A 12,897-nucleotide genomic window follows, 5' to 3' on the forward strand; every position below is an offset into this window, starting at 1 on the left:
ATTTGTTGTTTGATCCAAGAGGACAGTTTTTATGTTCACCCGTGTCTAGTTCATTTTACATATTTTTTTGTGAAAATATGGATTCCTATATATTGTTGATCCAAAGCTTTGTAGATAGGCTGGGTAACATTTCCCATGCAGTACAGAAGATTATTAAAGTTCAGTTAATCTTATCTATGGATAATTTCACCACTTTGATATGTTGTTGATTCCTATTTTATTTTTCTGCACAGGTCCACAAGACTAGGTTAGCAAATCATTGCTATGATGAAATAGGACTAAATCCCTAATAGACATATTTTGTGTTTATCCATTCTTATAACTCAAATGAGTGAAAAATGAGAACATCTCTTCAGCCTGCTAGTGATTAAAAGTGATATAATTCATTGGTGCAGGATTCATTAAACAGTATACATCTAGGAGTCTTGGATTTAGGTGTGCTTTGATCTGGTACAAATCAAGTCCATCAAATTAGACTGAAAATAATTGGAAGGTTAAATATTTAAGCACTGTTATCAGGTGTTTTTTTAAAGGGAGTAAAACTGGCTTCCACATGAGACAGTAGGCATTAAACTCCTATTTCCATAAAATGTACAATATTCATTACAGGAACATAAGAAGCTGCTTAATACTATCCAGCTCAGTAATGTTTATACAAACTGGCAGAGACTGGCTACCCAAACTGCCTTCAGACTTCAAAGTCTTTCCCAGCTCCACCAAGAGATGCCAGAGATGCAAGCAAAGCAGAGGCTCTACCATGAGCCTCACCTTCCCCATTTCTCAAAGCTGAAGCAGCTGAAATGAGATGGAACATCATCAGCCAATCCGTTTGCTAAATGGTGAGTTAACAAGCCAGTAATTAAAACTTTAAAATAAATCCATACTGTATTTGGTGCTTTATGCCAAAATGCAGGATAAGAGTAGGTTATAAATAAATAAAAACTTAATTGGCAGGTCCTCAGCTATCATGAGATTGAAAGAGAGGGCGGTGTAAGATTATTACCTTGAAACCTTAATTTTTGTAATTGTGTTGCTGGCAAACTACAGATATAGAGCTCATGGGTCGCTCATTTATGGATTTGGCCCAAGTTAATTTTGAAGGAGAGACCCAAAAAATATCTTCTTAACTCGCTGCGCTGATTGTCTGGAGCGCAGACAATGTGAGGCTGCTTAACTGGTTTGGTTCAACTGCTGTCCAGGAGACATCAACCCCAAACAAGTGACTTTTAAAAGCTTGAGGCAGGTTAGCCTATGGCTTTCAATTGCTTTGTAGCAGGTGGCCTAGTGTGGTGGCATCACTCACCTGGCCTCCAGTCAGTTATGTCACTGCTGGTTACCAGGCAGTAAAGGGGGAGGTGTGAGGCAGTAGCGAGGTGGGTGTGGTGAAAACCCACTGGCAGAGTCAATGTGCCACTCCTGCTAGTGCTTTTGCAGCTCCGCAACAGCCTCACGCCTCCCTTCTACTTCCTGGGAAGCAGCATCAACATGAGCAACCAGAGCATCAAGTGAGTGACAGAGCACCACCACGTCCTCAGCATTAGTACTAGAAGTGGTAGTATTACCTGCATTTCAGTAGATAGGTTTTCCACATTGTTTTAATTCCACAGTTAGTTTAATTACTTTTACACAATAATCTTTTGTATGTTTTTAACTACTGTATGAGTGTTTTATTTGGATTTGTTTTAATTTTTGTGAGCCACCTTGTAAAGGTGGGATTTAAAGAAATCATGATATCATCATGTGGCTTGGATCACGTGCTAAAAATCACCTGGAGCTATTGTTCTACAAAAACACCTGTCTCTGCTTATGACCTATTGTGATGGGGATTTCTCAGGTTGACGTGGGGACAAAGTTAATGTGTAGGTTGCTTTGCTGCAAAGTGAGGACTTTGGTTGCAAATCCACCTGGGAATTGCTATTATTCATCATTCTTTCTTTCTCCCATTCATTCCCAGTCCTGCTTCGGTGGATGAGGGGCAAATCCAACTGAAAAATCATACACTTTGCACATTCACTCGTTATGGAGTTTCATATAATTAATGGCCACTTATAAAAACACTCCCTCTCTCTCTCTCTCTCTCTCTCTCTCTCACACACACACACACACACACACACACACACACGCACACACACTGCTTTTCACACAGTGTGGCAAGGATTCATATTTGAGATTCCCAAATTAAATCTACCATACTAATGCTGCAAATTAGCCTTGGAAATACCAGTTCTAAAGCAAACATTACATCTTACAAAGTAGGCTTCAGCAGTACCCTAATTTTGTCTCTGGAGCATTCAGTTCAAAAACTCAAAGGTAATTCCCTAGCAAAATTGTAATCTACAGATTTAGACCCCCTGTAGATCCTCGTCCCCCTTAATTATTTGTCTCATTTCTAGTCATCCTCAGTCTCATCAGAGAGATTGGGCTGAAATGGACTGATAAGGATATCTTGAATCAAAAAATGTCTCTTTACATATCACTAAGGCCTGACTAGGAGGGGTGTGCTAGTGGTGGGTGGAACTGTGAAGGAATTTCAGCATAATCATCCTCACTAAACTAACCACAAAAAGCTATGTAGTCAGAGGTGTCAAAGCCCAAATGTTTCAGAAGATTGTTATATCTGCTTCTGCTACCAAGCTAGCGTGTGCCTTTGGGATCTGAGACTGCCCTGGGGAACTGCCAAGAGGCACCACATTGCTAATAGGTCGTGCATCTAGAAGCCCATCTTGCTGCATCAGAGTAACCACTGATTGGCGATGGAGGAAATACTCCTGGACTATGTTGTTAGAAGGAGCGCAGAAGAGATTTTCTTTTTAAGGAGCTTTTCTCAAGGGGGATGCTAGGAAACAGCTCAATTTTGTCTTTTTCAAGATACCTTTGTTTCCTGATTCTAGCTCCTCATAATTGGGGGGGGGGGGCAAATGTGGCCCACTAGGTGCCTCGGACATCTGGCCTCCTGCACTCTCCCAAAGCCCCTTCCCTCTCCATCCCTGCTCTGGGCATCAGGCTGATAGAGCAGAGTGAACCATCCCTGCTCTTCATGCCCCATTGGCTTCCATACTGGCCACATAGGAAGTGAATATACTACCTTAGGGCACACTATGCCCACTGACTGCACTAGTAAGGCAGTGGAAGAGCTTTCTGTTTCACCAGACTGTGACTTCGGAAGAAAGGCCGTCTTTGGGGGTTTGTTTCCCCCCCCCAAAAAAAAAAAAAAAATATGTGAATTTGGTTAAATGCAAAAAAAATTGAATTTTGCTCCCATCCCTACCAGAGAGAAAGCTAGAAGGATTTTATTTTTTATTTTTTTAGGGCAGAGACTAAGAGAGGGAGAGAAAGCTTTGAGTTAGTGAAGCATCTTGGGGAATTGCTCTCTTCGGGAATCTAATACAGGATTAGTAGTTCTGCTTTAGAAGCTGGTCATTCTTGTGTTCTTAGTATGCAGTACCTATTCTGATAATTTTTGTACAATTTTAGATAGAAATTATGTAGCAGGAAATGTAATTGGGGGACCTGCAACAGGAGGTAGTAGAGACATAACAGATAAATTCCTGAGTTATTTCAGAGCCATTATAGCTCCACATTTTAATCCCCATGCCCTGCTATTTTGTTATATTGGGGAAAGACAGAGATGTGCATTCGTTATTCCATTTCATTATCCAATGTGGAGTAATCCAGGGAGGCAGCTTTGTTACCAAATGTAGTAAAGACCTCACTGTAAGGGCACTTCTGTTTGTCCCATGATTTATCCTGTTTCCCCCTAATTTCTAGGCATGGATCTGATAGTTATTTGTTTTTTGTTTTTGTCCCACTCCTTTCCCCAGGAAAACCCAGTGCTTACTGCTGAATTGGAACAAGCATCAGTCTGCCAAAAAAATACCCAATTTACATTTGTTCCAGTTCAGCAGTAAACATTAGCGGCAGGATGAGGAAAAAAACCTCTTGGACCCATGGTGAGAAATTAAGGGACAGGAGGAAGTGTGGGTTTGCCAATCCTAATAGCCCCTCATGAAATAGGCAGATTTTTTTTGAAAGTGTCCTATAAGTTGATAGACCCAAACACAGAAATATTACTGCATTCTGAGGTGTTAGACCTTACTTTGAAATAAACAACTGATTGGGAAAGGAAGTACATGCTTGAAAGCTAGAAAAGTTCTGAGACAATGGAAAGCTGAGAGTGTGTTCTTTTGGAAGTAGTTTGCCTCCATCTAGACATTTAAACAAGTCTACTACAAAGAAACCAAAGTCTCAAAAGAAAAACAACATTCAGACATCTGTCCGCTTAGTATCCAACATGGTGTAGAGAACAGAGTACTGATATTTCATATGTTTACTACAGAACAAACACACCTTTTATGTTTTTTCTGTCCTTTCAAACCTATATGATTCATCCATGTTTTATCTATTTTAAAAGAGATTTTAAAAAGGCTGCTGTGGAAATCTGAAGCAGCAGCACTTTTAGAGCCAGACTACCAGCACACAGGACCTGGCCCTACAGTCCAAAAGGAATCAACATGACTGGGCCACACCAGCAGTTGCCAGAACAACTTTTCTTTGTACAGAGCTGATGCACTTCAGATAGCTCTGCCTCCCATCTTCATTTTCCCAGAGTGCCCCATGTGCAGCATTCCTACTTAGTTTTAAGTTAGGTTGGGTTTTTTCTGACATTGTGGAGGTTGTCACCACCAGTACCAGGTGACGGGGTGAAAGGACCAGGGAGCTGGAAAGGAATGAATGGCTTCCTCTTTTCCCTTTCCTAAATGTTTTTGCAGAGGTTGCCATACACACTGGCAACCTTCATAAAACATTTTGGGAAGATTTTTTAAAAAGAGATCCAACTATTTCTTTCTCACTGTCTAGTAAGTCGGAGAGGGGGGGAGGAACAGTAGGTGACCAGGCATCACATACCATGATGAGAAGGGAATGGCTTCCTTTTTTTATCTCCCACACACCAATGAAACTTTTCACAGAAGTTGGAGGAGAAAAAGAAACCTATTTGTTCCCTATCCAATACCAATGCCTGTTGAACAGGGAGAAGTGTCCAGAGGAACATTCGTGGGCTCAAGTCTCAAGGGCTGTGTTTCTAGGAGCTTGGCATTGTGGAGCTCAATCATGGCAGCAGAAAAGGCTTGGCTGCACAACCGCAAAATTCTTTATTGGCCGTAAAAGTGGTACCCTACCTACCAGACCCCCATGCCTATTTCAGGAATTAGTGTTTGTGAGCTTTTCACCTCTACCCTGGAGTGGTACATTTCAGGTTTACCAACCCACGTGGAATTTATGAGGACTAGGTATGTTTATATATACAGTGGTACTTCAGTTTAAGAACAGTCCTGTTTAAGAACGATTCAGTTTATGAACTCCACAAAACCTGAAGTAGTGTCCCGGTTTGCAAACTTTACCTCAGTCTAAGAACAGAATCCAAACGGTGGAAGGGCACCGGCGGTGGGAGGCCTCATTAGGGAAAGCACGCCTCAGTTTAAGAATGGTTTCGGTTTAAGAACAGACTTCCGGAATGGATTAAGTTCATAAACCGAGGTACCACTGTATGAATGCCTGTACATAGGATGCATTCATGAAGAAACTGACAACATATATATGATTGAGTATGGAAAACAGAATAAGGAAATGGGAGAAAGAAGCGATTCCCGTATATGTAGGTATATATATTATTTATTTTTTTGGCTGTCTGTGATGCAGGTGCAATAACAAAAAGAGCTAACACAATTTCAGACAGGATTTCAGCAGGATGTCACTGACTGAAAACAAAGTAATAAGGCCACCTCATAACTTTTGCAGGTGCAAACAGTATGGAAAGTGGGTTCAAGTATAACTGCCCTGATGCTATAATGAGCACAAATCATCTTGAATGCACAATTAAATGGATGCATGGAAGGATCCTTCGTTATCAATGACAAAAGCCTTGGTTGTTTCACGCATGGGGTATTGTGAATATCAAGGTGCTGATTAATCAAGTTTATGTATGCACATCAGTATTTATGCTCTCTTTTTTCTTTCCTGTCAGCTAATGTGCTGGAAGGAGACTCAATGGAGCAGGACGTGGAGAGCCCTGTTACAATCCATCCGCCTAAGTTGCCCAAACAAGCCAGGGAAGATCTGCCGAAGCACTTAAAAGAATGTACCAAGAGGAAAATCCAGAGGTATGTTAGGAAAGATGGAAAATGCAACGTCCACCATGGAAATGTGAGAGAGACTTATCGTTACCTGACTGACATCTTCACAACCTTGGTTGACCTCAAATGGAGATTCAACCTTTTTATTTTTGTCATGGTTTATACTGTGACGTGGCTTTTCTTTGGATTCATCTGGTGGCTAATTGCTTACATCCGAGGAGATTTGGAGCATATAGGGGACAAGAAATGGATCCCATGTGTCAGTAACCTCAATGGGTTTGTTTCCGCCTTTTTATTCTCCATAGAGACAGAAACCACCATTGGGTATGGTTTTCGGGTCATCACAGACAAATGTCCTGAAGGAATTATCCTGCTTTTAGTTCAGTCTGTTTTAGGATCTATAGTCAATGCTTTCATGGTTGGCTGCATGTTTGTGAAAATATCCCAGCCCAAGAAGAGGGCGGAAACCTTGGTGTTTTCTACCAATGCCGTAATTTCCATGCGAGACGGAAAGCTGTGTCTGATGTTCCGTGTTGGGGACCTTAGAAATTCACACATTGTGGAAGCATCAATACGAGCCAAGTTGATCAAGTCAAAACAGACAAAGGAGGGGGAATTTATACCACTCAACCAGACAGATATTAATGTAGGTTATTATACAGGGGATGATCGTCTGTTTTTGGTTTCACCGCTGATCATCAGCCATGAAATAAATCAACAGAGTCCCTTCTGGGAGATTTCCAAAGCTCAACTGCCCAAAGAGGAATTAGAAATTGTGGTCATCCTAGAAGGAATGGTGGAAGCAACAGGTAATGTTTTCTCAGGTTCAACTTTTTCATAACATGTTATTTTTAAAAGGTGCATAAGCATTATGAAAGAGGTAAGATATAATCAGAGAGAAAATACAAGATTCTAATCTTCTCCAGTTTTGTCCCAATGAGTGTCTTCCGGCCTCCAAAAAAATGTAGGTTGAGCAAAAGATTCATTCTTGAAAGGTGATGATGCAAGCAGGAAAAATAACAACTCGGAGTAGGGTTTAGAGGGCACTGGATCTTTTTGAAGTTCTAAAGTAAATGGAGTGTGTGGTGGGGGAGAGAAAAAAGTTGCTTCTTTCTTCCCCAAGACCTGCAATCCACCCATCACTGTTTGATGCTCTGACTCATTGCCCAGTGAGGATAAATTCAGGGCAGCAAATTAGCTTTCTTTGAGAACTGTTGTACTAAATTATTTGCTGATGCCCACCTGGTGGTTCATTCTGCCAGGAAAAGAAAAGCATTGCTTTAACTTCACTTCATCACAGGAATCAGATACTCTTTTGCTACAAACTATGCATTATTAGGTTTAGAATCCAAAGCATGCTCTGGTTAATTGCAAGCTCAGGTCAATTCAATATTTACATTTGGTTTAATCTCGGTTCAAAGAGAGAATCACATTTTCGGACATTTCCACATTTAGCTAGCCCCCCAAACACATATGGAAATCCCTAAACAGTAGATCCCAGATCCAGTTCCCAGCATGTCAAAGATGAAATATTTCCCATAGTATGCCTGAGAAGGAGTTTGTTTGTTTAAAATGATTGTAAAGGTAATAATAATAATAATAATAATAATAATAATAATAATAATAATAATATATAATATTTATACTCCACCCATCTGGCTGGGTTTCCCCTGCCACTCCGGGTGGTTCTAATAATAATAATAATAATAATAATAATAATAATAATAATAATAATAATAATAGATTAAAAACATCAAACATTAAAAACTTCCCTAAACAGAGCTGCCTTCAGTTGTCTTCTAAAAGTGAGCTAGTTGTTTATTTCCTTGAAATCTGATGGTAGGACATTCCACAGGGTGGGCGCCTCAAAATGAAGCCTCAGATAGCTGCTACCACCCAGAGTAGCAAGTGGTTCTGGGCTAGATGGGAAATTCATATATTCATATTCTTCTGTAAGACAGTCTTCCATGTACATGCCCTCAAACTGTGGCACCCTGTGCTTTGGATTCCATAGGCTGATCCTTGGAGATGGGCCAGCAGGTAGATGGACTGTATGGCTTGATGGCTCCTTTCGAGTCTTGGCCCCATAGGAGCAGAAACCACAGTTGCAGTGGGGGGTGCTGACTGAAAGCCCAGTACAGATTTTTAAGCCATAGCCCTTCTCTTGCTCCCCAGATAGCCACCGCATGTAGTTCATGTCATGCTTCCATTTCATGGCATTAAGAAAACACACGGGTGCCATAGCAATGAGAATGCTTCTTCTATTATTATTGTTGTTGTTGTTGTTGTTGTTGTTGTTGTTGCTACAGAATCACAACTGCCATCTTCAGGAAGAACTAGGCTAACTTTACCCCCTAGGGAAACTCAATTTGATGAGCCATACAGCCTACTGATTATGTCAGAGAAACAGGCGCATTCACAAACAAGAAAGAAAACCAAGTGACCCAAGTCATATAGGGAGAGGCTGGTCTGAATAGACTGATGGATCTGACACTGCAAAAACAGGAGGCACAGCCACGGCCACTGCAAACTCTTCTCTCCAAATAAAAGACAGTAATAGGCATTGGGAACCCAGAAGTGCATTTCATCAAAAATTCATCAAGGCAGAGTGCAGGAGAATGGCACAAACCAGGTGTGTGCACAGTAAAAGGAAAGGCAGCTACAAACAAACCCTGCTAAATGTCAAGGCAATGGCACAGGTGACCAGTCAAGATAGGCATATTGCAAATCCATGTTGCTTTGAGAACATTGGCAACAAGAAATAAAATACAATCCTAAATCTGTAGCTCAGAAATGTTGATGGTGATTACCATGAACTATAATGATGAATTGGAAATAATTCTTTGATGGCTTACATAACATAAGACCTATAATAAAACTGGGAAGGCGTGAATAATAATCAAGTTTACAACAAGAAGTCTTATCCATTTAAATCATGCACAATTAGAGCAGATTAAGCAGACTAACAACCCAACCCCAACACCTTCACAAGTTATCCTGTGAAGTGGAATATTACTACAGTTGTCTGCTTCTCTGTCTGTCTGTCCGTCTGTCAAAGGAAGGTTGTCTTCCAGGCCCTGCTGGTACTACTTACAAATAGTCCCATTCTTCAAAAAAATAAAAATGCAAACTTGAAAAGAACACATTTATCTTTTGGACTGGCAACCCCACAGAGAAGTTCAGCTGGACGGAGCTGGGTCTATCCTCCAAACTGTCTGGTTCAGTAAGGTTTGGCAGACTTTATTAGAGAGTAGTCTACCTTGAATATAATTGGAAGCCAAACTTTGGCTTAGCATGAATGAGCGAGCATGCACTGCTGGTGCACAGTGGGACAATCCTGGCCACTTTGTTCCTTTCCCACTCCTGTTGTTGCCATGCTACCAGGAGCTCAGTCATAGTTTGGGGTTCATGGTTTGTCTCATTCCAAACAAGCCACAAGCTGTAACCAAGGCTTTACAGCTCATGGTTTGGTTAGAAGGAGACAAACCATGAGTTCAGACATAATGCTAAGTCAGACCATGGCTTAGCTCCCTGGCACACATGGCTTCAGTGAGAGGACTGCTTAGCATGTTCACACTTGTGTGTTGCTTGTAACCAAATCAGCCCAATCAAGTAATCCAAGAGTGTAGTTTTTGTCATCAACAACGGAATTGGAAGCTGGTGTGTGTGCCTGCCATCCACCAACTAAAGCATTCAAGTTTCGTTGTGGTTCCACATGTGAGAATTTGAACCATGTGTAACCACAGGGGGTTACGGACACTCTTTCCACCCTGCTTTCCGTACTATGTCAAAAACATTTTTGTTTGCTTAAAAATAAGATAATTACATGTGAGATTTTTTTTTAAGGCTCAAATTACTCTTTAAAAAAAACTGTATAAAAGTAATTTCTTTATAGCTAATCATCTAAATCTGTTTGAAATTTCATTTATGTTTCTGACAGATGAACAGCTCTAGCGTAATGTTTGTAGAAGGGTTTGCGCTTACATAAAAAGCATGCTCACCAGCTGTGGAAAATGTGTTTGGAAAGCAGTAAACTGTGCACACAGACCGTTATTTAGATACCAAATGAGGCCATCAAATAGATTGCCACCTTACAAAGCTGGCTCGACTCTTAACTATCACCCTGTTGACTGATGGATTATTGTCCCTTTAACAGTGTGCTAATGAATGACTTCAGTTGTTCTCTACCATCAGAGCTATGTGTCCTCTGTGCTTTAAAAAGCCATAAGTTTTACATCAAGGTAACTCAAATTCTATAATCTGTATGCAGTTAAACACAATTTCACATTGGCATAACGACCCCCTGAGGGTCATCTAGTTCAACCCCCTGCAATGCAGGAACTCTTAGCTAGATCATAGAATCATAGAATTATAGAGTGGGGAGCAAGAAGCTATGTAGAGCACTGAAACCCTTCCCAATGGATACTGAAATTCCCACAAATTTGGGAGGTTCCCCATACTGTGCCTATTTTCCTGCCAATAAAAACAAGAAACCTGCTCTTTTTAAAAAGGGAAAGTAGAGTCTCACAGTATACAAATATTCTGTACCAGGAGTAAGTTCAACTTTTTTTCTGCACAGAAATGTAATGTATGCAAATCTTGTGATGCCTCTCCCCACTAATAGTTGCCCATCCTGGCACCCAACTTTTCAATCAGATCTATTCTAACTAAACTATAAAATCTTTGGCAGACCTGACTTATCACATTATTATTTTTCATGGAATTAGATATAAAGAACACCATCATTATGACTGGGTACAATGAATAGCAGACAGTCTTAAAAACATAAAGTGTGGCTGAAAAAACTTGTGGCTTGGCAGAGATTGTTGGACTACAACTCCCATCATCCCCTGACTAATAGCCATGCTTGCTGGGGCTGATGGGAGCTGGAGTCCAACAACATCTGGAGGGGCACTAGCTTCTCATCCCTGAATTCTAAACCAGTACTTAGGCTTGCGGCCCTCATGCTTCAAATCTGATCCTGTATTATCACTGTTTGAGGTATGTCTTTTTGTGGATCCTGTTACTTCAACATTCAGCGTTCTTGCAACATTCTTTAGAATTTGAAGAACAGGCAGTGTTTATTTCAACTTTGTGACATGCCAAATAGCATAGCTATTGATTCCTAATACTGTGATATAAATGGCTTAACAACAATGGCAGCAAGAAAAACAGCAACTTATCTTTCTCTTCCACCAAGGAACTTAAAGACAAGTTAATTTTGCTACCAAATATGAAGGTCATAAATACAGATATTCTGGTGAAAGCATCTGAATTAGAAATAGAAAGAAGAAAAGCTTCTACAATATATCCAGAGCAGCAGAATTTTCCACTGATTTAAGTATCACGGTATTTAAACACTGCATATCTGAAACCCAAACAGTGCAAGTGGAATGAATTAATGTCAAAAGATTCAGGTCACTTTTTCAGAGGAACATTTTAAAGAAAGAAAATAAACTGTCATTTCAGAAGTGTGTGTTGATTATAACTCCCCCCAAAAATTGACCTATGAAATTGCTAAGCAGAACACTGCTTCCCATCTGCTAAGATCTGGTCAGGTGGCTTGAATGCAGCCATCTGCACCTACAAATGAGCTTACTCAGGTATACCAAGCATCTGGAAGGGTGGACATCTATTAATACGAACACTCCCCTACAGTAGCTTAAGAGAGCTGGTAGCACCCAGAACAGAATGTTTGGTGAGCTGAAGTGGACCTCCCTGGGAAAGGCAAGAGACCCACCATTTTGCCTATTACCAGCAGAGGAAAACAAAGCCCTGGAAGAGGAGGCAGAAGTAGACTCCTAGCTCTGAAGACTGGAAAGACATTCTTAGAATCTGACGGGGCATGGGCTGAAGAAAAAGTCTTTCCTGTAATGGAACAAGGGGACTCATCCCTCTCCCCAGCACCCATGAGATCAATCTCCCACTGCTATTTTGCCTGAAAGACCAGCCCTGCTGGGTAGCACCCAACTCTGTGCCTGAGAGTATTTCCAAGGACATGGGGGCAGTTAATGTCGCTGTCCCACCATTGTTGTATTTTCTTCCTATCTATCTTCCCTTCCCCAGCTAAGCTGATTTAGGATTCTGCAGCCATTCCACCAGCATAACAGCAGCAATGCCGGGCACCATCAACAACATCTTTCTGGCACAAAGTTAAAACGTATCTCTTCTCCCAGGCATTTGACAGATCATGACAAGTTGGTTGATGGCCCGCTGGATGAAATGTTCTTGCTGCTGAGGTCTTAGTTGTTTTTCTGCTGGGTTTGTTTGTGGCTCTTTGGAAAAGCTTTATTGAAATGTGTTGCTTTTTAGCTTTTAACGTTTTTGCAAATCACTTAAAGGCCTTTTTGATGTAAGCAACAAATAAGTCGAATAAATCATCATCATCATGTCCAGACCTAGTATACATTAAGCATAGGATTGCTTGGCCCAAGCAGAATACCTCAAAACACACACAAATTGTAGGTAGCCATGAAATAAAACAAAAAAGTAACAATATGATAAAACCTCATTGAAATGTACTAGAATTTTATTCTGACTTAATGCCATCAGGAATTGGTTTTCCCCCTCCGCAAAACAAGGGCGGTGCACTCTGTGTTTCAAACATATTTTGTTTCAGAGGTGAGCAGAACCTACTTTGTTTGACAATTTCTTTCAAAAAGCTTTTACTGCAGGTAAAAGATAATGGAGGTGTTTAAGAGCTAGAGCAAGACAGTAAGTTCTGATTGATTGTGACAGAGATTTGGCTCTGAGCTTTTCCTGATAG

General features: G+C 40.7%; 1 protein-coding gene across 3 annotated transcripts in view; it reads left to right on the plus strand.

Annotated features, from left to right (window-relative positions):
• The window catches only part of KCNJ6 (potassium inwardly rectifying channel subfamily J member 6), a 116,657-nt gene that overhangs the window by 88,274 nt on the left and 15,486 nt on the right, over positions 1-12,897 (plus strand). For all 3 annotated transcript variants that reach the window (XM_081198789.1, XM_081198790.1, XM_081198791.1), the window contains one exon: positions 6,023-6,940. In XM_081198789.1, the coding sequence (XP_081054915.1) occupies positions 6,023-6,940 (918 nt within the window). The remainder of the gene's footprint in view (positions 1-6,022; positions 6,941-12,897) is intronic.

The sequence above is a fragment of the Podarcis bocagei genome (genome assembly GCF_964188305.1).
Source record: "Podarcis bocagei genome assembly, chromosome: 6".
NCBI classification, from domain to species: Eukaryota; Metazoa; Chordata; class Lepidosauria; order Squamata; family Lacertidae; genus Podarcis; species Podarcis bocagei.